The 24,288-nt window shown below is 40.1% G+C and overlaps 2 protein-coding genes across 14 annotated transcripts; one reads left to right on the top strand and one right to left on the bottom strand.

Annotated features, from left to right (window-relative positions):
- Positions 1–411: 411 nt before the first annotated feature.
- git2a (G protein-coupled receptor kinase interacting ArfGAP 2a) lies at positions 412–14,342 on the bottom strand. Of its 13 annotated transcripts, none has more exons than XM_026187046.1 (23): positions 14,152–14,342; positions 13,953–14,034; positions 11,067–11,200; positions 10,601–10,713; positions 10,314–10,419; positions 10,098–10,184; positions 9,851–9,981; positions 9,666–9,760; positions 9,121–9,166; positions 8,814–8,819; positions 8,663–8,714; positions 8,503–8,575; positions 8,277–8,374; positions 8,033–8,144; positions 7,785–7,927; positions 7,543–7,692; positions 4,532–4,780; positions 3,567–3,656; positions 2,182–2,264; positions 1,868–2,062; positions 1,434–1,565; positions 849–912; positions 412–705 (listed from the first exon to the last, which is right to left on the bottom strand). In XM_026187046.1, exons 2-23 carry the CDS (start codon positions 14,002–14,004, stop codon positions 493–495), a joined length of 2,424 nt encoding a protein of 807 aa, XP_026042831.1. In that variant the 5' UTR covers positions 14,005–14,034; positions 14,152–14,342; the 3' UTR covers positions 412–492. The 13 variants fall into 13 exon arrangements, with proteins under 13 accessions (XP_026042831.1, XP_026042832.1, XP_026042834.1 ...); XM_026187047.1 differs by having other exon boundaries at positions 1,868–2,059; XM_026187049.1 differs by having other exon boundaries at positions 8,663–8,711.
- A 1,031-nt stretch (positions 14,343–15,373) lies between these two features.
- ankrd13a (ankyrin repeat domain 13A) lies at positions 15,374–24,256 on the top strand. The gene is made up of 15 exons (XM_026187967.1): positions 15,374–15,873; positions 16,940–17,075; positions 17,367–17,491; positions 17,580–17,625; positions 17,970–18,113; positions 18,206–18,395; positions 19,078–19,144; positions 19,233–19,314; positions 20,906–20,967; positions 21,055–21,185; positions 21,281–21,438; positions 21,564–21,692; positions 21,810–21,970; positions 22,078–22,142; positions 22,404–24,256. Exons 1-15 carry the CDS (start codon positions 15,766–15,768, stop codon positions 22,600–22,602), a joined length of 1,803 nt encoding a protein of 600 aa, XP_026043752.1. The 5' UTR covers positions 15,374–15,765; the 3' UTR covers positions 22,603–24,256.
- Positions 24,257–24,288: the final 32 nt, after the last annotated feature.

The raw sequence follows: 24,288 nt of genomic DNA, 5'->3' as shown, positions 1-24,288 counted from the left end.
GCTTAAACAGTGCAGTATATTAGAGGAAGCTCCTTTTGCTACAAGAGTGTTTGTAATAGCATCCAATGATAACGATTTCATGGCTCATTTATGGTTTTTCAGCATCCATGCATGGCTTTGGTTTGATAACACTGACCAGTATCATATCGATTTACTGTGCTCTTTGTCCTAATGCAAGGCATTAACTCTTTAATGATATTTTGTAATTCTAATTATCAAAGACAGAACAAGCTATTTCCCCAGCATGTTAGCTGGAAAGTCATATCACCCCCCCCATCAGAAAATGTGCTTCTACAAAAGCTGGCTAAGTTTCTGACTTTTCCCTTGACACCAAGACTTTGTCTTTAAATATTGTCAATGCTTATTCATAAATAATTAAAAAACAAGGCATGCATATACCACATATACAAAAAACAAAAACAATAAAATAACTATAAATGCGTATAAAAACAAAACTGAGATGCTGACTTCTTTGCAGCCCTGTAAGTGCTGTTAGTTGGTATTTTCCTTTGTGGTGATGGTGACAAGCTGCTTGGCGGCCTTGGCAATGTCATAAGCACATTGGATGACCTGCTGGGTGACCAGCTGCATGTCCGGTCCTGGGCAGCCCTCCGAAGGCACCGCCTTCCGGCACTCGCCCTGGAGCCTGCACGCACTGGAGGTCAACAAGCGCAGAGAGCCTCTCACCGTCTCTGAACGCGGCTTCTGCAGAGGAAGATTAAATGATCTTAATAAACATAGAAAAAGTCTGCTCACAGGCCTCTTCAGAAACGGGGTGCAGTGTGCATCCAGGTGTCAAATAACAAACAATTAGCAGATCCATTCTTTGCAAGAAAAAATCTATTTACCTTAGGAAATAGGGCAGCCATTTCTGTTACAGCCACATGTATTCTTTCTGAGCAGGGTATGAAGCTGTGAGGTGAAAAGATTGAAGTCACAGTCAGAAAGTAAACTGAAAGTAACAAATACAATGGTTATAAAAGTGATACGAATGATCAATTAGCTAATCACCACTGCAATCAGGTTACTTCACAAAGTGGAGGTGCAATTTAGTTTTCAGAACACACCATGCACCATCATCATCGACAGATTACCTACAAAACATGCCATTTAAAAGACATTTTAAACCTTGTAAGTAAACAGCACTTTAATTCTACAGTAAAAAACGTCAAGATCAAAAACAAATATGCTGTCAGCTATAAGTCACTGCACAGATGCACCTTACCTTTTTTACCTAACTAAAGCAAAGTCAGCGCTTGAAGATAAAACATGAAATGAATTGATGTTTGAAACTCGGCATACTCAAGCATGCAGCACAATATGACAGAAAAAGAGACAGCTTGTTAGCAGGTGAGGCAGACCAGAAGAAGAAAGTGTCTGAGGGAGAGGAAAATAAAACTGTGCCTGGGAGGCAGGGACAGAAGCCAGAGTACCAGGAGGTGGGGTCGGGGGACCGGAGGCTGAGCGGCTGAAGGGGAGAGGGGGCCTTCTCAGCCCAGGGTACCAGAGTGCTGAAACATCCCAGGCTGTGCCTGAGCCGACGCACACCTTCACGCTCACATGGTCTGATGGCAGGAGTGATTGGTGGCGACACCAAAACAACATGATAACAGCGGAGCAGAGAGGAAGTAGAGTGAGGAGGAAGAGTGACAAGAGCAGGACAAAAAAAAGGGGGAAATGACAGGGCTTACATGGAACTAATTATAACAGAGTAGCTATGAATGTAGGAGGAACTTGAGGTTTAAAATGAGAGCAAGGAAACGAAAGTTTAAAAAAAAAAAAAAAAAAAAAAAACACACACATATATATATATAAATCAGTTGCAGAACTCATAAAAAAACCCAAAAACCTTTCATCTCATTCTGACCTGTCATGTTTGTTCTCCTGAGCAGCTCGCAGCAACTCCTGGATATTCTTGGTGATCTGTTCGGTCTTGCGGATGACGTCCTCTGTGCTGGGAAGCGTGGGGTCAGAGTCCATCTCCAAATCATCAAGTTCAGGGATAGAGCTACCCTCCCCCAGCCAGCCACTGCTCCTCAGCCTCCCTCTCCTGCAGAACCTGCTAAGTGGGTGAAAAAAAACCCAAACAACAAATCAAGCCCCCTGCAAAAACCTGTTTTTTCCTATTGAACTGTACATGAAGACCACTTTGCCTCACTGACTTCTGGGTGATTTTCTTACCCCGAGTCATCCATCTCCGAGTCATTGAACGTGTTGTCATAGTCACTTTCTGGCATGCTGCTTTGCTTCTCCAATTTTGAAGCCTGGGAGGGAAGAAAGAACAATATGAGAGAGATCCAGTATTACTCACGGCAAAACCCAGCAGCAACTGTGGTGAAAATACATTTTCTTCATCTAAAAAGCAAAAACATAAGACTCATCTGTGTGCTGTGCCAACAAGAAACTGCACAGCCACATCAAAGTGGAGTATAAACAAGTAAAGGTGATGCAGAGGACTGAATCAAACAAGCCAGTAAAGCTGTAAAGCAAAAGCACATCTACAGTTTAAAGATTTCACATTAGTAGAGCAGATTATGCTGAGATCATATCATTTATTTGCATTAGTATGACACTTGTTACCTTTCCTAATACCTTATGAAACCTCTTGAAATGCCAAAGCAAGGCTGGATTTACATGTGACATTTGAAAACAGCCACACAGAAAGCAACAAACCCTAAAACGTTACTTTACAAGTGCGGCACAAGCTTTTCTCCTCTAAAATAAAGACAAGTAAACCCCAGAGGCCCCACACTTGCATATGTGAAGTCAGAGCTCAGTGGTGCATGCCACACAACATAGGCACGCTATCTTCATACCATATAGGGTTTGCTGTGATCTGATAGCGTGACTTAACTTTATGCAAATTCACACTCAACGCTACATCTAAAAAAACAGGAAGTTCACTGTACTACACAACATGTTCATACTCTGACAGTCTGCGTTCAAGAGTCTGAGCAAAATCCTCTCTGTGCATGCAATACTAAATGCAGCACATTGTGGGATTATCTCATGCTTACATAAATTGTCCTCTTAGCAGATGATCAATCGCTTCACACTGCAAACCACTCACAGATTTCCACTGTTTGGTTGTCAGAGAAGTAAAAGCAAAGTAGCTAAGATTTTGTAAGAAACAGGGCAGAAGGAAACTTTGTCTTATTCTTAGAGTATTTCAAATGAAAAAAAAGTCCAACTAAAACAATATATAATGTGCAATTTCTTTCCTTTGTCTTCACATAGATTGCTAAAATACTTTAATATCATCTCATATACCAGTTTCTAGAACACAAAAAAAGCAGCGCTGCATGACAAGCACAGATTTCTGCTCAATGCTCAGCAGTGACGCAGAGGTTTTGCCTTTACAAAACCCCACAAATTCCATTTGTTTAGTAGGACAATGAGGATGATGCTGATGAAGGCAGGTATCTGGCGGTGAGGACAGCCGATGGAAGGATGGCTCATGCAGGGCAGATAAAGAGCAGGAGAACAGAGGATGAACGGGTAGAATTGGGCTCCGAGGAGATTTGCGGCGTCCCGCGAGACGCAGACCGAGTTAGGATGTACTTAACCTTTTGAGCACTGTCGTCCTTCGACCAACACAAGGTGGATGGAAATGAGGGAAGGGATGAAGAGGTGGTCACAAAAGCGCCCCTTTCCGTCTAAAGACAGGGTTCAAATCATAATGTAACACAGACACACACACACAGATTTCTTAAAATGAAAAGACCTGTTTATACGGACTTACAAAAAAGCTGAATGGATATTAAAAAAATACTGTGTATGGACTGGAGTCGATGCAAAGCTGTGCAAAGACCGTGAGCACTGAATTCAAAATAATAAAAGTCTTTCTTAGCTTAGGATAAATCAATAGTACAAAGACAATGCAATGGAGCTTAATCCTCCTATTTTTATTCCCTGAGCTCCACTGTTTCCTTTCGGTGTACAGTGCTTTAAAAAAAAAATATCACTGAATAGCCTGGAAACGAGCTGATAAAGGGAAAAAAATATCAGAAACTATAAGTCACAGGCTTGGATTAAAACCAAACAGAGCAGATGGACAGTTAAAGTGAGTGTGTAAATGTATGGTGCATTACAAAAACACAGAGTATTTGTATGGCAGTTTAATACTTTATCAACATAAAAAACACAGTACAAACCAACACAAACCATGACAGCATGTTTCTGCATGTACAACTAAGTCTTGTCTAGCAAAAAAATTAAAAAGGCAGCACTCCCATTAACAACAGATGTTTGCAGATGTGTGTGTTATTAAACTGGACACATATTGCGATTGCTCTGGCTCTATCTAACATTGCATCGCATTGTGGTTTTTAATGAGTCAGTCTTTGAAGAAGCCAAAAATTAAAAAAAAAAAAAAACCCAAAACAAAACAAAATAAAACGTGCGTAGTGGAAAATGAGTAAGGAGAGAGACAAACACAGGCAGGGGAAAATGTCTGCAGACAGGATGAAGACATGAGGGACAGTCACTGAGTGGAAATGGCAAAGGAGAGCAGGGAACAGGTCTTACTTACATGAGTTGGGAAGGATTGAAGGGTGGGGATTCCCTCCTCTGAGTAGGGAGTTTCCCCTTTAGGGAGATAGGGCTTCAGGCCTGAGCCGGTCTCATACATAGACATGGGCCGACTGGCCCGTGCAGACTGCCGGCGTTTCAGGGCAGAAGGACTGGAGGGGTCAGGGTAGTCTGTACCGCTGGGGATCTGATAGATATTGGTAGTGACCTGCCGCCTGAGAGAGGTGTTCTCGCTTTGCAGAGATTGCAGCTGGAAGAGATGTCAGTAATACACTAAGAGGGGCGCTTTAATGCCACTGTTTCTCTAGATTGCTATCTATTTAAATTTTGATAGATTGTTGCCGCTCCTACTGCCAAGGTTATAATTTGGCAGAAACCACCAATCTTTCCAGATACAGAGTTTGAAACATGTTCTTTTCTGGCACGTCACCAATATACAAAACCTGAAGCTGTTTTCACAACTATGAATGAATTATAAAAAAAAAAGTCCATAGCTATGGAGAGAATGCTCGCTCAAAGCTCTGATAGATTTTCATCACAACACCCCTCCTATAGAAAAGTGTCTTGCTGAGTACCCTTCACTAATCATTACTAACCATTGCCATTCATATTCAAACAGCTTTAGATTCTGTTTACTTGACGACAGTATCCAGTAGTTAAGTATCTATAGTGCAGGGAAATTCAAATTCAAGGTCTCGTCTGAAACAGCATCAAAGGAATAACATGAATTTTGGTTTGGGTGGATTCTTTTTGCCTATCAGTGCAAAGCTCAAGATAAGCAAGCAAAAGATCATTGTACAGGTAAGAAACACAGGTGCAGTTCAAGTCAAAGATTCAGCTGCAAGGAAAGGTTTGTGAACACTTTGGAATAATCATGATTGCTGCATGAAAAACTAATAAACATGGTCTGATCTTCACCCAAGTTACAATTATAGACCAACACAATCTGACGAAACCAAAAAAAAAAACAAAAACAAAAAACACTCCCTCCCAGTATAAGCAGGAAAAAGTAAGTGAACCTCTATGACACAGATTTCTCCAGAAGTACTTTAAGTCACGTGATCCAAGTCAGTCTATGAACAATATCTAGGAGGACTATAGAGGTTTAGGAGGACTAGAGGTGGACAAAGCTGGAAAATACTACTAAAGCATGGATGAAAAAACAATTTGGCTTAAATTAAACAGAAAAAGTATGGTGAAGAGAGCATCATGGTTTGGGAATGCTTTGCTGCCTGAGGGTCTGGAGGCTGAGGTTGAATGACTTAACAAGGCAATGGAGACAGACTAATTGAAAAAGAGGACAAGGTTTTTCAAGTTTTTGAAAAAGCTTCAACCTTTTCAGATGTTTGCTCTTCTTCTTGCACCTTGGGTGAAGTTGTCTCAGAAACCTTTACCCTGTTTCCCCACCTTTTTCAAAGATCATGTGAGAATCTGACTTAACCCAGATAAGATGTTGTAGCACAGCCCAATGCAGGCTGTTCTTCCAGAAATCCTGATGAACTTCCGAAGAAACTGTCCAAAATTCCTCAATGTTGTGCAAATCTCATAAGAAGCTACAGGAAACACCCGCTAGAAACTATGGTTGGTAAAGGAAGTTCAATAACATTAAAGAGTTCACTTATTCCCCCCCAAACCTCAAGTAAGTGCTAACTCGGTGTCAACGAAAAATACAACAGTTTGTGTATTTTTGTTGCATTTGTGGAGAGTCATTGTGTTGGTCTATACCTGTGACTGAGATCATTATCGGACCACATTTTATAGCTTAACCAATGCAGAAATCCAAAGCTTTCCACGGTTCTTCTTCCAGGTTTACAGCACTAACAGACTGACTCAGGAATTATAAAGGGATTCAGGGATGCTCTAAACATCAACATTTGATCAAGAATACACTGGCCTTAAATACTACAACTACTTTAAAACTGTGATGAAGATTAATAGCGATAAAGCTAAAGATTGTGCTTATGTGATCATGAACTGATATTTAAATATAAAAAGCTAACAAAATAAGAAACATTTGTACTTTTGAAACTACAAGGTACAACCACAGTAAGCCAAGAAAAGCCACAGTGCTGCACGTTTTCTCCACTACATCTTTATCTAAATGATGCTGTGTGCTACAGTTTACTGCAGGGGGAGAAACAACAGCAGACTGAGTGCAGCTACGTGAATGCTCTAGATGCTCTTCATCAGCTCTAAAAGTAAAACGACAACATTGTAACATCACTGTTACTTTACCCTGGGTAAACTTTATACCAGGTTTACTTTACCAAATAAGTAAATAGTAACTTAATAACTTCCAATTTGGTTTAGTTTTAGCAAGCTAAAACTGTATAAATCTCAAATGTCTCCCATTAAATCATCAGTTGAGTTTAACAGTATAAGGTGAGGTGTTCTGTGAAAAATAGCCAAACAAAAAGTCCACATGTGCTAAAGTATGTTCCCCCAAACAGCTGGAAATCATCCAAAAACATTCATTGCAGTAAACACAGTATATATGACAAAGCAAGGCACACACATACAATTTCAGTTAGTCACTGTGTGTTATCAAAGGGATTAAAAACAAAACAAAACAAAACAAAAACAAAAAAAACACCATCATCAATTATATCATGCTTTTTCTTCAAACATGCTTGTTAGTAACATTAGACCGGCTTTAACTTTAATTTATAAATTAGGTGGGAAAAGTGACCTTGGTGTTAAACCAAAACACACACACACACACAAAAAGGAAAAAAAAACAAAACAGAAATCTCTGGTTTACATTCAGACTCTGAAAATTGAACATGCTGGCCATAACAGAGGGTGGACCAGCAGGGTGTCACAGCAGCCTTATCGTACCACAGAGCATTCCTATTCAGGTGGTTCGGCCGTGATTACTAAACACAGGCTGGGCCTCCACACCAGAGAGCGTTCGCACTGTGCAGGAGAAGTGCTCTGCTGACCGCTGTGCCCCCGCCCCTTCTAGTCCGGCCCTCGATGTTAGTGATCTTACGGGTGGAGCGCGGTGGGTACCTTTTTCTGCATGAGCCTCAGCTCATCGCTCAGACTGTTGTTTGCTTTCATGAGTTGCTGGATTTTTGCTTCAGAGGCAGAGAGGGCGGTTTTCACCTCCAGGTATTCTTGCATAGTGATGGGTCCGTCTGAGAGGTCCGAGTCCAGGCTCTGTAAAAGACATGCCAAACAAAACAAAGAGGTGAATGATGCAAAAGAGATTTCATTCAGGGTTTTAGTTTGTGAAAATACTGTCTGGGTACCTTGGTCCTGTCTCCTTTGCTTGATGGGAGCTCTTGATCTGTATCCTCATCAGATGCCACACTATCATAGTCAGGCTGGTCATTGTCCTGGCTATCACTACAGTGTCTGACGGCCACGTTCTTCATGATAAGTTCAACGTTGTCTAGGACAAACAAGAAAAAAAAACCAACTTGTTTTGTTACTCTGAATCTTCATGAGACTCGGGTGTCGGGGGGATTTTTGAAGAAAGTAACAAGAAGACACCGACCTTTGGGACTGACTATCGGATTCCCTTGCTGTCTGCGCTTTGCTTCACTTAATATGTCAATGACCAAAGTTGCAAATTCATGTGCATTAAATCTTGCAAGCTTTTGCCGCCCCTAAATAACACACAGAAAGAAAGAAAAAAAACCACAAAGAAATTACACAAACAATGCACAACCTTTAAGGTAACAACAGAGAGAAAACCAACACAACCACGTTTGCAGGGGTGTTCTGCACAGCTGACTTGCCTGGTTTCGTGTCGATGAATACTCCGGATTCACAGGAAGGAAAGGAACCACAGTTGTCTCTGTGACCAGCGTGCTGTGATTCTGTGTTGCCAACCACACTGCAGAGAATGAGCAGAGTGCTGTTTAAGGCACGAGTACAGCTGCAATGCTAGTGGAGGTGTTGAAGAGTGCGTGTGAATACCACTATAGATGCATTTGAGTCCTCTGGTAAGGGGTAAAACTCTACCTGCATCAGTCTCTCGCCTGTCCACTTCATCATACACGTCCATGGCCAGCTCCTCAAATAAATGATTACTGAGCTACATTAAATAGAAAAGAAAGAAAAATCACACCTGATCAAACTTCAGGGGAGAATATTTAAAATGAAACACAGTGAAAACACTTACAGACTGCAGTTTCTTTTTCGCTGCCTTTGCAAGTTCCGATAAATCTGCACTGCTGCAAACAGAAAATTGTGTTTGTGAACATTGCTTAATAAATTCGTAGGTCTGTAGGTCTATTGCTACTATAATGCAGTTTATTTTCAGTAATACTTACATGTTCCTGATCCCAATAAATGAAAGCAGTTAAAACAGATCGCATGTGTCATTTGACGTGCAAAATTATTTTTCTGCTCTTTTTCTGCTTTGAAATTAGAGCTAATAATGAAAACTTCCCTCACTCTGTTTAAAAGACTGCAGCAAGCTTAACTTCATGTCAGAACAAGACTCACAACTAAAACAACCATCACTAAATGCCTCACTGCATTCACTCTGCTGGCTCAGTTCAACTTAAACTCATTCACTCAGGCGCATGTTAATTGGTAGACATGCATCCTACTGACGTACAGCTTCTGCTTTCTTACCTGTCGGCCATTTGTGGAACGATGAAGTGCTGGCCGCTTTTATGATCTGAAAGGAACAACGCGAAAGTTCTGGATAAGTGCCAAAATCCTTCGGGGCAATTACAGGAACTGTATTCACTTTCTGTTAATCACCATTTAAAATCTGTATTTAGCTCTTAAGCAAATTTGATCAGCTGTAGAGCCACATCACTAAAACACCTACAGCACTGTGCAAAAGTCCCGGTCTGTGCTGGATTGTTTCACATTTCTTGAGGATATGACTTTTAGATACTGTTCGTCTGCTGTTTTTAGGTCTCCCACTTCTTCTTTTGCCCTCCACTAGTCCAGTTTTCTCAAAATTATTAAGTCCACACTGCACAGCATGCTCGGATATGCCAAGCTTTCAGCCAGAAGCTCTTAGAATCACTTTGTTGGTGCAAAAATACTATTTTATTTTTACAAAAACATCAAGAGTTCTTGCACATTACTGCTCACCCAGCAGCAGCAAATGCTGCTTTTTCAGCTTTTTAAAAAAAATTTATTTTAAATGACACATCTCCGCTTACCTGGTTTTCGTCCACACAAGTAAAACGCCAGTCGATCGGTTAGTTCATACTGAATTTCCACCAGCCTGTCTGCCAGGTCGTTGTGGCCAGCTTCTCTACAAAACCATATTTAAAAAGTCAAATTAAGCTTAATATTTTGTCTTATATATAAATAATTATTTTACATAATAAACACGTAGGCTTGCCTTGCACAGTCAATGGGAGTTTTGCCTCTGCTGTCTGGAGCACCAGGATCTGCCCCATAAACGGTCAACAGTTCAACCTGAGATACTTGCCCAGCCTTTGCAGCTACATGCAAAGGAGTGCTTCCCTTTTCCTGCCCAAGACAATGATCAACATAACAAAAGCCAGAACATGAGCCAGAATTTGACAGAAAAAAAAAAACACATGCAAAAACACGGAAATGATACTTTTAAATACAGAAGGTCTTACAGGATGAAAGAAATTTGCTTGAGCTCCGAGTGTCAGCAGCCTCAAACAAGTCTCCAGATTACCAGTGCGTACGCTTGAGTGAAGTTGCTGGGGGAAAAAAAAAAGAAATAAAAAAATTTAACTGTGACTTTAAAAAGCACAACAATAGAGCTCTGTTCAAAAACATGCTTCCTTTCTTTCCCTGGTGGATCACTGCACCCAACCATTTCTCCTCACCTTGCTTAAATCCTTGGCTGTTGAGCTGTCATCCTCTCGGCAAGGTATGCGATGGACAAACACCAGCATTTGATATTTGGCTCTTATAAACTCTGATTTGTTTGGACTTTTGGGATGCCATGAAACACACACACACACACACACACACACACACACACACACACACACACACACACAAAAGACATTGAGAGACTATGAATGAGAAAGCAGCAAGAGAGTCCATTGTCATTTTTTAATTAAAAAACAAAAAAGTACTCCATAATCATTTCCAAACATTTATGACTCACTGGAGTTTGTCCTGAGGGTTGGCCTTGCGTTTTCCACTCGTCACAGATGCAGGGTCCAGAAGGGAGTGCTCCCAAATTGAATTCGCACCGTTGTTGTATAATGTCTGAACCATCTAGGTTAGATTAAAAAGGAAAGCATCGTGTATAATTTGTCATATTGATTTAGACCTTCAAATGGTGAGGGGAAAATAAATAAATAAATAAATAAATCCCCTTCCTGTGCTGCACTTGCTATATTTGGACAAAAATCAATACACCTCAGGGGATCTGCTGCACTTGATGTCATACAGCTCTACTGAATTTAAAACTGAAGTAATACTAACCCAAACCCAAGTATAACATGTTCTAATGGCTTTAGTTCAGCATCTAAGCACAGAAACTACAAGTAAGACAAGTTCACAGCCAACAGAATAAATATGCATGCAACAGCTGAATGATCAAAATATTTCTGTTGAGGATTATTTACCTGCAGCTGCGTAGGGGGCCATGGCGTGTGCGTCAGGTGGCGCACTTGGGAGCTGTGTCTGCCCAGGCTCCGATGTACACTGCAGCACTCGTCGCAGATCAACACGCCTCTGTTCACCGAGGCCCAGCGAGGTTCTGAGCGAGAACAGAAAACAACCAGGTCACAATTATGATAGATAAATTGTGCACTTAGAGTATAATCTTGGAGTTCGAGCAGTTCACTGGTTTTACTTTGATCAAGCTGAGGAAGTTAATCTTTCTTTCTCTTTTTAATCATATTCAAATCAACTCAGTGCTTCTCTTTTGACAACAAGCTGGACCCAAAGAGTCTCCTGTTACCGCTGTTGTAAGATGACTACTACAGGCAGGTGCTTACTTGGTAATAATTATGATATTTTGCTTTTTTGTCCAAGGAAAAAACATCATTTGATAGTTCTTACTCACAAGTACTGCTAATTTACCCAAAGTTTAATACAGTTTATTCTTCTGTGCCATAGGACTCTTGAAAATTATAGCCAAGCCACAGTGATATCAGTACTTCACACACACCATTACGCACCTACAAAAATGAGCTCTCAAATGTTTAGAGGCACAGAAGTAACCGTTTTACATGGATCCTTCATAATTCTGACAGATTTAGCTGGATTGGGCTTAAGACAACTATCTTTTAGGTTCCTAGCACCCTAAAAAGAGTTGTGATTTCATGACAGAAAGGGATAATATCGGAGTTTCGAGACAACATAAGAATTTCAGTTGGGCCAAAGATCCCACAGAATGAAATAATCGACAGAATCTGATTGTTTTGATAGCGTAAATAGTCCCCATATGTATAAGGTATTTAGTTTTTGATTGCTATGGCATGATTTTATGAGTTAAAGCATATTATTTTGAGGACCCCTTAGCACAAAGCTGTCCCCAGACCCGCTCTGAGAAAACAAACATATAGTTATCTATAGCTGAGAAAGGTCCCTGAAAAATATGCTGTTTAATCCTGCTCAAGTGGCATTCGCTGAAAACTAGTGTCCTGCTGGAAGAAATAGCTGAGGCTTTTCAAAATAGTTATTTCATATATTTTATTTTTAAAAAAAATCTTCATTGGCTTTCAACACATGGGATTAACAAAATGTTGGTGTTGGCGTTTTCATTAAATTTCTGGACACTAGATCACAATGTATTATATGTTATATAATTAAACATAATAATATCACAAGATGCTGAGTGGATGCTTTAAGATCTAATGAAGAAAAACACAATCCAAGAAAGAAAGAAAAGAAAAAGCCAAACTCAAAACAGGCTGTGAAAAAGGTCACATTCATAGTCATGTATCGCCTTTCTGACTGCAGATTTAGGTGAAGCTATGGGTTGCGTAAAAAGGAAGTGAAGACTAACAGAGCAGCTTCCTCTTTCAAAGCACTATAAAGAAAATACCTGAAGAACTAATAATCTTAGAACTGAGCTGCAATATTAACCTAATGCGTGGTGTTTTTTGCCCTATGAATTAAAAGTGTACTATGACTCTGTGACCAAAATAAATGTGTTTACTTAACCTTGGCCTATTTTGCACGGTTCATGCAGTGCAAAAGTCACAGAGTTGTCTTCCATCTGTGCACAGACTCTTCTTGACAGCAAACATCAAGACTAGAAACACTGTAAAATGATACAACACTAAAGCCCACTGAGTTTCAAGCAGATAGAGTGACGGGACAGGCGCTGTAAAAATCCCAACAGCAGCTGCAGTGCAAGAGCAACAGATGCAGGAGGTCGCTGGACAGATTGTGGCTCCTGGTCCCAGAGTTTTCAGAATCTCTTTCTAACAACTGTCCCTCAGGACCTCCCGAGTCTCAGTGCTCTCCTCAGCACGTGCTGCTAAATTTAATACCACATCTTGAAACGCTAAAAATATTCACACCCAACAACTGGTAGCAGCCATAAAGTGGGGCAATCCAGGGCAGCTGCTGAGGAGAGCTCAGGGTTAACTAATGACATGAGTGACATGATGACAGACGAGCTTCTTAATATTTGCGTTCCGCTGAATGATGCAAAACAAACCGATGTATTTTCTATTATTAGACTTTGCTTAATTTACAGTGCATTATGTCGCCACAAGAAGAAGAAAAATAAAATCTCTCCTGCATTGAGTATGCAGTCAATTCACTCAGCATCCTGTTTTGCTTCCTGTGCCTGCTGAACAGCATCACGTCATTTCTATACAAGTGGAACTTCTGTAAGTACAGCCTCAGACACAATACAACAATTGTATGCTCAGCTCTCAGAGCTTGGTGCCATTGGTCCCGAAAAACAAAGCTCTGTTAGAGAGTGCTCGTGTACCCTGATGCCATATAAGTAGTTATAGCACTATTTTTTTTTACTCTATTACATTACAAGTGACTGGTTACAGATGACACGGACTGCAGATTTGGGTTAATGATGCAGCGACTTTTTTAAATAATCAAATCTTTATGAATACAGTAGGAAATACAATACAGTCATTACTCATTAACACCTTTAGTTCAGCTGAGTTCCATCGTGCCAGAAGACCACTGTTATGCCCCCTTTTTTATTGCACTTTACTCATGAGAAACAGTTAATCCCAGCAGTTGAAAGTTAATTTTATAACGGGCATATAAAAGGGACATATCATATAATTATAATAGGGTTTTGGTTGGTTATTAAACCAAACGGCACCCTAAAAACTCCTTTCATGAAGGGAGCTATGGCGTTAGATATGAATACTAACTAGGTAAACTGGATACCCTAAATTACTGTAAAGAGAAACCAAAGTGTTGCCAGCGCTGCTAATCGGATTTATTTGGATTTGGGGTGTTTCTTAAGCACCAAATGTCAGCTAACAGACAAACACTGCATAGATGGTGTGAGTTTTACTTACCTGGGACACAGCAATCTGCGCAGACCTCAGTGTTTCGCAGGCGTTTAGACATCCTCAACTCGGGAAGAAACGCCTTTTAAAACTGAGTAGAGGAAATTGTGTCCGTTATGCTAACCATTGATTACTCCGTTAAGATGCCTTCCGCGTTAGCTAAACCCAGCAAATTAAAAACAATCCAACAACTAACTATCGTACTTACTTCCTTTTAACCGTTGCGAGCCTTTTCGTTTTTTGCTAGAGTTGGAGTTATGACCATGATAACATTTCCTCCCGCTACAACGCCGCTCGTCTGCAAGTGAGCTGACTGAGCAGCCACCTGATTAGCTAACTAGCCTGTGCACACTTGGTAGTTTACTCCTCTGCCTCTAGACAGCAGCATTTAGCGCTAGCGCGATCCCAGAGGCAGTTGTGACTGTGACCTATAATTGTGGTTTACTCTGCCCATAGTTTTGACTCTCAGGAAATAAACCTCTCAAAATAATACGAATAAGTCCTGCTTGAAATTTGTTCCGATTCTCTAATTTTATAGCTACGGGTAAACATGAAATATGAATACAACACAATACTTGTGGAGCTCGTTTTTGTCGGTACACAACCTGACAAATTAAAATCAGGGTTTTAATTTTCCCTAAAAGAGGTGAGTTTGATCTACTCACCTTGGAGTACACTGTAGTATTTTTTATGTCTTAAATTAATCTCCATACATGTTCACCTACCGACAGCCTTTTAAATCGCGCTTTGTACATCTTTAACACTGATGCAATTTTAGATTAAAAAAAAAAAACGGCAAGTGACCAACCCAGATACAAGACATGAAAACAGTCATGTGTATTAAATCATGTATTAAAATTTGACTGCGTAGAGCAGAAAAAGGCACCGAACGTAACTGAGACAGATGAGTTTTTAATTAATATTGATTTGTGAAGTTTTAAACAATAAGCCGGATACATACAACGTTATATACTATCTTTAAATTTAGCAGGCGTAGTTATGTACATTATAGTACAGGAGATGTGATTCTGTTCTGATTGATTTAATATGTCGCTTGTCTCTTTGAGATTGTCATTGTTATTGTTCGAAATAAAGTTCATTTTTTAAAAAAGTTATGTACATTATAACCTGGCGGTACAGATTTAGATTTTTAACCCGCATCCACCCCCTCTCTCAAAACGTAATATTGCCAATCCCATTTCAATGTTATAGGGCATAATAGGACAATTAACTTTCTGGGAATTTACATGGTTTGTTTAGCTAATGTCTGCACGATATAGCAGCGCTACATTTCAAGAATTCAAAATATGGGAACCAAAGTTAGACAATATAGAAATCACTTTATTTAGTCATAGTACTAACAATGAAGGTTCTGCAACCCCCACGTCGACATGCTAAATGGTTGATTCCAGACTGGGACTGTCTATTATTTTTTTAAGGCGATGATTTTAACTACGAGTGCTGTTTCATTTGTTTTTAGCCTAAATGATTTTTTGTAAACCGTATATAAGGTGTTCCTTTAAAATTGACCATTAGGTTACCTTAATCAGGCGATATTTAATGGACTGCGAGTCTGTTTCTATATAGAACACCCCTGTCGTTGCTGGGAACTACTCCTGGCACTTCCTTGTTCAAAAGTTTTATTTAGGAGAAGGCTTGGGGGGGAAAGTTGGTCACCGGATTGGTTATTCCTTCGACGCTGCTGTCAGACATTAAAGGCATGGATCAAAGCTTTTTGGCATAACTACTGTGGCTGTCCCAGCTTTTCTCATGGCTCCAGTTGTTAGAGGGTGGCTAACGTTGCACTGAAAGAAAGAGGAAGATGTCCATGGCTAACATTAGCGAAGACATCAGGGTGAAGTTTCCCCTACATTCCGCAGTGTGGGAGAATGACTACAGGAAGCTGGAGCAGCTATTAACATCAACGCAGGTTGGTTAAAACCACTGGCGAGGTTGGTAACTTTGGCACCGATACTCAGCTAGCCGGACTAAGCCAGGAGTGAGCTGCTGAATTTCCGCAGGCAGGCAGTTAAAGAAGGCCAGTGGTGTTTACAGATGCTCCGCAGGCAGCCACATACACATGACACTGAGTAGCGCAGCTTTTTACGCATCTATAAGTTTGAAAGCTTTAAAAGACAAAAAAAACCAAAAGTCTTCCGGTACAGACTGGTAGCTTGTTTCCAGTTAAAATGTAAGCTTCTGTCCCATTTCACTGGATTCCTCAAATACACTGATTAACAGACAGCAGTACGTGTTTTATCACTCGCATGTATAGATTTGTTGTTTATTTTTGCACTACCTACAGTAACTCGGCATTGCTATTTAGCTTCAAAATGGAGAGATCCAGTAGCTCAAACAATAAGAAGTGTTAGGGATGGGTATTGATAAGAGTTTATTGATGCAAATGCCATTATTGATTTTCTTTATAGGTCAGATTGGTTTTTACTGTCAACTCAGTTTCATTTTCACTGCTTGGACAAAGTGTAGGGGGAAATAAGCTTGCATGTGACTCAGGTGTGTAAAAAGTGCCGCTATCACGAGTCTGGTGTCACTGTTGTGCAATCTGCAACTTTTGGAAAAACATGCCATGTGTCGTGAAAAGATTCGATGTTTTGGGGGGTTTATGATAATCCGATGAATAGTATAAGCTCTAGATTCCCATCCCTACGCCGATAATTACCTCAATACGTGCTTGAGAGTGTATTTTATTTACTTAAAATGGACAATGCAGTTTGACATAGTTCCAGTACAGAGCATGAAACTGATGTGCCGCACAAAGAGTTTATAGCTGTTCCTAATTTTCAGCCCTTGTTGGGCTTATACATCCAAACTATACAATTATTATGATTCCTCTGTACTGACTCCAGCAGTTTTATATCATTGTTAGCCATGACCAAATTGCATGTTGTTGACTGCACTGGTTATAGTAATCGCTTGGAGGTTGTTATGTCAGCTCGGTAGTATTTAATCTAAACAGGCACCTTATTATTTTTCAGAATGACATCGAGGCTGTGGATCCCAGAGGCCGAACACCTCTGCACCTGGCTGTATCACTCGGGCACCTGGAGTCAGTGAGAATCCTGCTGAGACATGGCGGTCAAGTGACTAAAGAAAATGCCAATAATTGGACAGGTTTGTTACGAAGCTAGCTACATAACAGACAAGGAGGGCTAGGATTTGGATTGGTTTGTTGGTTGATTTTCAATCCCTGCTGTCGATAACTCTACCCGTCATCTGCTGTTGATGAGGTTTCTTGTAAATATACTTATCCAAGAATATCAACTCCTACCACAGCAGTAAAATGGTTTCTTTGGTCTTTAATTTCATTGCTGAGGTTTTTAATGGTTAATCGTTTCTCAGGAAACGGATGCTGTTGCATTAAAAGGTTTAGTGGTTTGTTTCTGCTTGACTTTCTATGGGCAGTGCTGCAGGAAGCAGTCAGCACAGGAGATCCAGAGATGGTTCAGTTAGTGCTTCAACGCAGAGACTACCTCAAAGCCTCCACTGCCCTGGGAGGAGTGCCTGAGCTGCTGTCAAAGATCCGAGTGGTGTGACTTCATATATTTTTGCCTTTTGCTTGTCATCATTTGTAAGTGTGCCTGGAAACATTTATAACATTTCTTTTGCTCTTTCTAGTCTCCAGACTTCTATATGGAGATGAAATGGGAATTCACCAGTTGGAGTAAGTTTTTTTTTTTTTTTTTTTTTTTTTTTGTGAGTGGAAATATATATTTTTTAAGTAGATTTTTAAAGTAGACAAGTGTATAAATAGTATTATGTTCATGCAAAAACAGCTAGTTTATCAGAAATCCAGTATGCAAAAGAGGGATGGTTTCAAAAGTTTTTTTTTTTTTTTTATTTAAGGCAGCAGTCTATTTTTAAAGATTGACACTTTTCCTGTGCGGCTTCATCAGGTCACACAGGAAAAACTACATACCTGCCTGATGGCAGGTGAAGTATTTGTTTGCTTAAGTGGTGTTTTTCACGTATGGATGCTTTTTGTTTCTGTATCCTGTTGTTTCGCAGTTCCTCTCGTGTCCCGGGTTTGTCCGAGTGATGTTTGCCGCATCTGGAAAAGCGGCGCCTCGCTGCGAGTGGATGTTACTCTTCTAGGCTTTGAGAACATGACCTGGATCAGAGGGCGTAGAAGCTACATCTTCAGAGGAGATGGCATGTGTTTACACTCCCTCACACAGACGAGTTTTCTTTGCTGCTGTTTTGATTAAAATGGTCTAAGCGACTCCCTGTCTGCGTGTCTGCAGATTCATTTGCAGAGCTGATGGAGGTGAACCATGATGATGAAGTCGTGGACATCGAACGCTTCAACATATCCCAAGAAATGGAGGATGTGACGTTAGAGTCAATGCAGCCAGCTGAGCAGGAAGTTGCAAAAAGGTTGACGACTCCTATTGTCAACACCTACTTGGACACAAAGGATATTGCTTTTGAGAGGTAAGAGGCATTTATTCCTCCTTGTTCCTGTTTTTCCTCATGTCAGGAAAGGATCTAAATTTGTTTGATAAGCTGCGACAGAACTCCAAAGCTATGCTACTTCACGAGAGTTGGCTTCTCATGGCATCTTGTTTCAGTGGAATTACTGCCTGAGCCAGGTTACTGTGTAACCCATTAGAGTTCATGATCACCACCTCTGATCTATGGATGACATTTCCAGTAGTATAAGATAATAAATATTTTGAGGCCTTACATGGAATATTCTTAAATTTTTCAAAATTAACACGTCAAACCAGAATCTAACATGTTAAAATAGCAGGGTAGATGATTCTCTATTATACAGTATATTGAGTTATTATGGAATTTTTACATGAGATATTCAAGCTTTTTCTTGTCTGTCCTTCTGGAAACTGTAGCATCTAAATGCAATATTTATATTTAGTACTTTTTTTTTTTTTGTTGTTTATTCAACATCCAGCTAGAGGACATGTTATCTCAATGATGATGACGACACAGGTGACAGACGGCATCTTACTTCAGCTATCCTTACATTAGTAGTTGCTGTTGCACTGTTGGATTGTGAATGTATTTGAATCTAAAGAACAACGATGAATCTCTTCTATTATGATGTTTTATGTTTTCTGGATATATACCAGTCTTTTGTTTTGTGTTTTTCCTACAGGACTAAGTCTGGCATTTGGGGCTGGAGAGCTGATAAAACTGAAGTAGTCAATGGATTTGAAGCGAAGGTATAGAGAAGTTATAAATCAAACCAGAATGTGTTTATAAAATGTGCTGGTTTTATTACCTGACATTGTATTTTTGTCATTTTCTCAGGTTTTCAGTGTGAACAATGTAAATGTGGTAATCAGGACACGGACGGAGCATCTTACAGACGAGGAGAAAGCCAGGATAAAAAGTACAGTTTTTAAGTATTTCAGTATATATATTGTTTTTGTTTGCTTTTGGGGGGGGTTTCAGCACATAGTTTAAATGAACTGATCAGTGACAGCATTAATTATTAAGTATCCTTTGAAAGAAGCTCAACACAGCCGGGCTTTCTTTGTGTTAGCTGGCTCACAAAACCTAGAACCTAGTTGATGATAACGGATCTGTTAAGCCAGACTTTCTGCTTCAGGCTCTGCACAGACAAATAAAGCAGACATGGAAATTTCTTTAATTTGTCAGTGGATCAAAGTTGTATTTATTTTTTTTAAGTTTAATAAAGATTTTTGGTGTTTGTTGTGTGTTCTAGCAGCTGCAATTCCTGCAGTGTAAAGGAGACTTATCAGCAGATTGGAAGCAAGCATAAAAACATTTATACGTTTTCTGCATCGCCAAAACAATATATGCAAATTTTAAGGGACCTGCTGTGATTTTACAGCTTTGCTTCTTTCATTATATCAGTAAGGTAGGGCTTAATAACTTAACTTCCCCCATCCTCCCAGCAGAGAAAACAAGCTGTAAACAAGAGCACTCAGGGAGATCTCCTTCTGCAGGGCGAGGGCTACACTAAACTTCAATGTTTTATGATGTCTTTATTACAGCACACGGTTTTCAGCCTGTTATGGTGTCATTGTGACATCATAGCGTGTCGTATTTGGTTCATAGCTCCCTCCATGCCCTTTCATATGAATATAACTCTCATGATATATTCTAAGAGTATATATTTTGACAGGTTCCTTGGAATGCGTTTTTCACAGTGAACTTTAGCCTTTGGTGCTAAGAATGAAGGTGAAGGCAACCTGGGTACTTATGTGAAGTTTGAAGATGATCTATAAAAATTGTGGGTAATATAAAGTTTTTACAATTAATTTTTCACACTTGGTGTGACCTTGACCTGATTGTTTTTTTTTTGTTTTTTTTTACCAAAATGACATCAGCTCAAGAAAAAGGTATCTTGATAAGAATGCTAACAAACACATACTAAAAAAGAACCAAATCCATACACCTACCCTTCGGGAGGAGAAAAAAGAATCAATGAAGTCGTGGTATATTTTAAACTGAAACTCTAAACATAACCTTTGCCCCACAAGATTATTCATTCAGCACAAGTTACCATAGTGATTTAGCCAGGTAAAACGAGAGCTGCTCTTGTCACACCAAAAACTCCAACTTTAAGCTTGACATAGCTCGCTAACCAATTGATCTCGCTTTGTAGTGCTCTAGTATTAATGTGGCTATTATTTTGCCTTGTATCACTCACCTAAACACCAGCACCAACACTGGCAGGGTCGTCCTCTCTGACATGTATCCCTGACTGATTGAGGCAGATCCATGGATGCCCCATCCACTAACCCAAAGGACCCAAAGTGTCAGCGAAATAAAATAATAGTAATAATAAAGTTTAATTGTTGATGCCTTTCAAAACAACATGAAATCTGCTGCCAGTTCAAAATGTCAGGGAAGTGGTTTGAATGTTGTTATAGTCAACTTTTCTTTACACTCATAACAGAACTGAATCTGAGTGCTGATTGGCTGCTTTTCTTTTGTTTTTGGTCTTTCCAAAGGTGAAAGAAACATCCTGGAGTCTCTACTGGGGACTGTGGAGCAGCACATAAATGCGCAAGGAGTAAGTTGTTCCTTCAGCATTATTGTAAACGTGATACATTTTGTTGCCATGCACCTGCTTATTTTTTGCGACTTCATCATTCTGTAGGACCTGACTCTCGAATATGCAACTGCCAACAATCCCACTGCGATCACTCCAGAGGAATACTTTGATCCCGACTTTGACCTTGTGAAACGAGACATCGGCCGTCCTATTGAACTGAGCATTCGAACACAGAAGTAATTTCAAGTGTTCTAAACTCCAGTCCACTCATTTTCCTAGTTGTATTGTGGAATTTAATGTTTCACTTTATCTGCAATCTCCTCTCACGCAGATTCAAAGGAACATTGTGGATGAGTGAGGACCATCCCCTCTCCCTGGTGGAGCAGGTAACCCCCATTATCGACCTCATGGCTCGCACGAGTTCCCATTTTGCAAGACTACGAGACTTTGTAACCCTGAAATTCCCTCCTGGATTTCCTGTTAAAATAGGTATTTTTGCAGTTTTATGATTTTTATTTATTGTTATTTTTTTCACTAGAAATTTTGGATTTGCAGAAGCACTCTGATACCCTTTCTGTTGTCACTTTGGTATCTCATGTGGCCCTCTCTTTCAGAGATTCCCCTGTTTCATGTGCTTAATGCCAAGATTACCTTTGGTAGTGTAAATAAATGCAGCACTGAGGAGGAAGCGAACACATCAGCAGCAGCCACACCAACATCCACAGGAGACGATGAAGCAGCAGGTTGGAAAGCAGATGGTTTATCCAGAATATTTAAACACAAAACGCACGATTGTCATTTTAAACTGCTCAACTACTGGTTTTTTTTTTGTTTTTGTTTTTTTTATCCACCCTACCCAGCACCACCTCCTTTCGAGGTGTGTCCCTCGGTGTTTGAGGTACCTGCAAGTTATCACCGTCGCGGGGGAAGCCGCCACATGCCTGTGTCCAATAACGATGAGGAGCTCTTACAGTACGCCATCCATCAGAGTCTCCTGGAGTCTCGTCAAGGCACTGGCCAGGTCAGAGCAATCGTCACTGACACAAACTTCTTTTTCATGCAAATTTCCCCCCCCCCCTCCCCACATGCTGAAGACTGTAACTTCCCCTGGTGTTTGTGTGTTTGTAGGAGGGGCTCTGGGATCATGTTGATGGGGACTTCGCTGATGTAATGCCGATTAACCAGAGTGACAGGTAGGAACAGATTAACAGTGTTACAAGTAACTCTGTTACTGAGTGTTTTAATAGAAGGTGCTTGCAGCTTAGGAGGCCTAGGGATTCACATGGTTGGTTTTGTAGTGTTTTTAGTCAAACTTTATCACATATTTATTCTGCGCACCTTAAGTCTGTTCAGTGTCCACCTGTGAGGATGATATTCTGCCTCGCTGCCTGTAAGCATCAGTAAAGGCAACAGGAAAAAAGGTGAATCTCAGTTTTATCCTGTTGACCTTCTAGGAGTATCCCAGAGGGGGTGCTGGTGGATTATAGAGACACCTCCAGCCCTCCCAGCTCTGCCTCTGCCTCTAGCCCTGATTCAGACCTGCGTCTAGCAATGGAGCTTTCTGCAAGAGCTCAAGAGGAAGAAGAGAGAATGAGGAAACAAGAGGAAGAGGAGCTGGAGAGGATATTGCAGCTTTCGCTCACAGAGAAATAAAGGGAATAAGAGGGAAATATAAATATTAATAATAATTATAATAATGCAAATTCTGCTGATCCAGAAAGCAACCACCACACCTCAGTTTTCCTTCCTAACCACTCTCATCAACTATGCAACTGCAGATCTCTTTCTACAACAGATAATTCTTACACAGCCAAAATCAAACTGTCTGTATCCAATATTTTTCAGAAGGTATTTTGGTAAGAGTATACTCTTTTTTTTGTATATTTCTATCTCAGTATAGTGTCTCCATCGTCACGCTTCTTTCCTGGACTGTTTGAGATCATTCTGGATGGGTTCTACTTTTTATTTATTCAGTTTCTTTGTTTCAGTTCAGACTCACAGCGGCAACTTGCAGGTATTTCTGTCACTGTTGTCTCGGGTGAGGGTTGAGTCAGTGTAACGTGGTTCTGTGAACAAAAAAAGTTTGACTGACTGCTCAAAGGTGACTTCATATAGTGTCGGCACACAAATGTGATATTCGCGGCCCCGGCAAACAAACACAGCAGTGCTGTCATTGTAAAGTCTCCCTACATAGTCACTTGGTTGAAGATATTGGACTCACTGAAAAGCAGAAAACTCAGGGTTAGCAGTTTTGTTTTGTTTTTGTTCCTTTGCTTTGGAATAACTTTGTTAATCAGCTGTAAAACTGACAGAAGTTAGCCAGGTAAATGATTTTAATATGGTACCACTCTAGCATATCGTTCTATAAGAACACTATGCCAGTGTTAAGTTGGAAAGGTTTGTTGGGTTGATTCAGATGTTCATATGTAAATGTGTCTTCTTGTACTTTGTGAATGTACTCTCTACAGATGGAGTAGAGCATGTTGCTTTGAAAGAAATTTGAAATTAGCCGCATGGTGTAGTATCTCTTTGCAAAAAGGATAAAGGGGGTGGTTGGCTTTCCTTTCCTGTCTTGAGCTTCTGGTGAAAATTGACTTCTCTTTTCTTTTTTTCTTTTTTTTGTAAATTCTCACTGAGCAACTTCACCTCAATTCAGAAATGCAATAGCAAAGACCAGTCTGTCTGTGGATTTATAATAGTCATGCAGCTGGGAAGCAGTAGTTCCAAAGGGCAGTCTACATTTTGTATCCATGAACAACTCAACACCTCTGTGCGGAAGAAGGAAAGCAGCACAGACCCTGAGGTCAAGCATGAGCGCCATACGTTGGGGTTTGATTTTTTTTTTTTCCTTTTCTTTTCTTCAGCATGTGCCAAGGATTGCTTCGCTCTGATAACACGTGGTGGAGCTGAAGCGTGGCAAAATTTATATGCAGTGCAACTCAGACTAAACTGTTTAAATGAGTTTCTTTAAAATTTTGTAGTATGAAAAACAAGGTGTCTCAGCTGTGTGATGCCAAGTAACACTCATTAACCACTGTCAATGATTTTTACTGACAACCAACCACTTTATCAGAGGTCTGTGCGACTGACTGCATCAGAAGCTTCAGCTGAACAGCTACTAACTGTAAAGATCAAGTTGCCAAACTGCTGAAAAGTCAAATTTGAAAATGGTAGCTTTAGTTAATTTAATGAAAATCTTTGCAGTGCGCCATTTGAGCTGTAAGGTTTTTTTATAATAGGTTGAAAGTTTCAGAGAATGTGTCAGTTTTCAAAATGTTGTGAAATAAAAGCACTTTATTTCCATTACTGCATGCTTCTTTTTTCTTTTCTTTTTTTTAA

Source organism: Astatotilapia calliptera, chromosome 12 (genome assembly GCF_900246225.1).
Source record: "Astatotilapia calliptera chromosome 12, fAstCal1.2, whole genome shotgun sequence".
In the NCBI taxonomy this organism is placed as follows: Eukaryota; Metazoa; Chordata; class Actinopteri; order Cichliformes; family Cichlidae; genus Astatotilapia; species Astatotilapia calliptera.
This window is presented reverse-complemented; position numbering and strand designations above follow the sequence as displayed.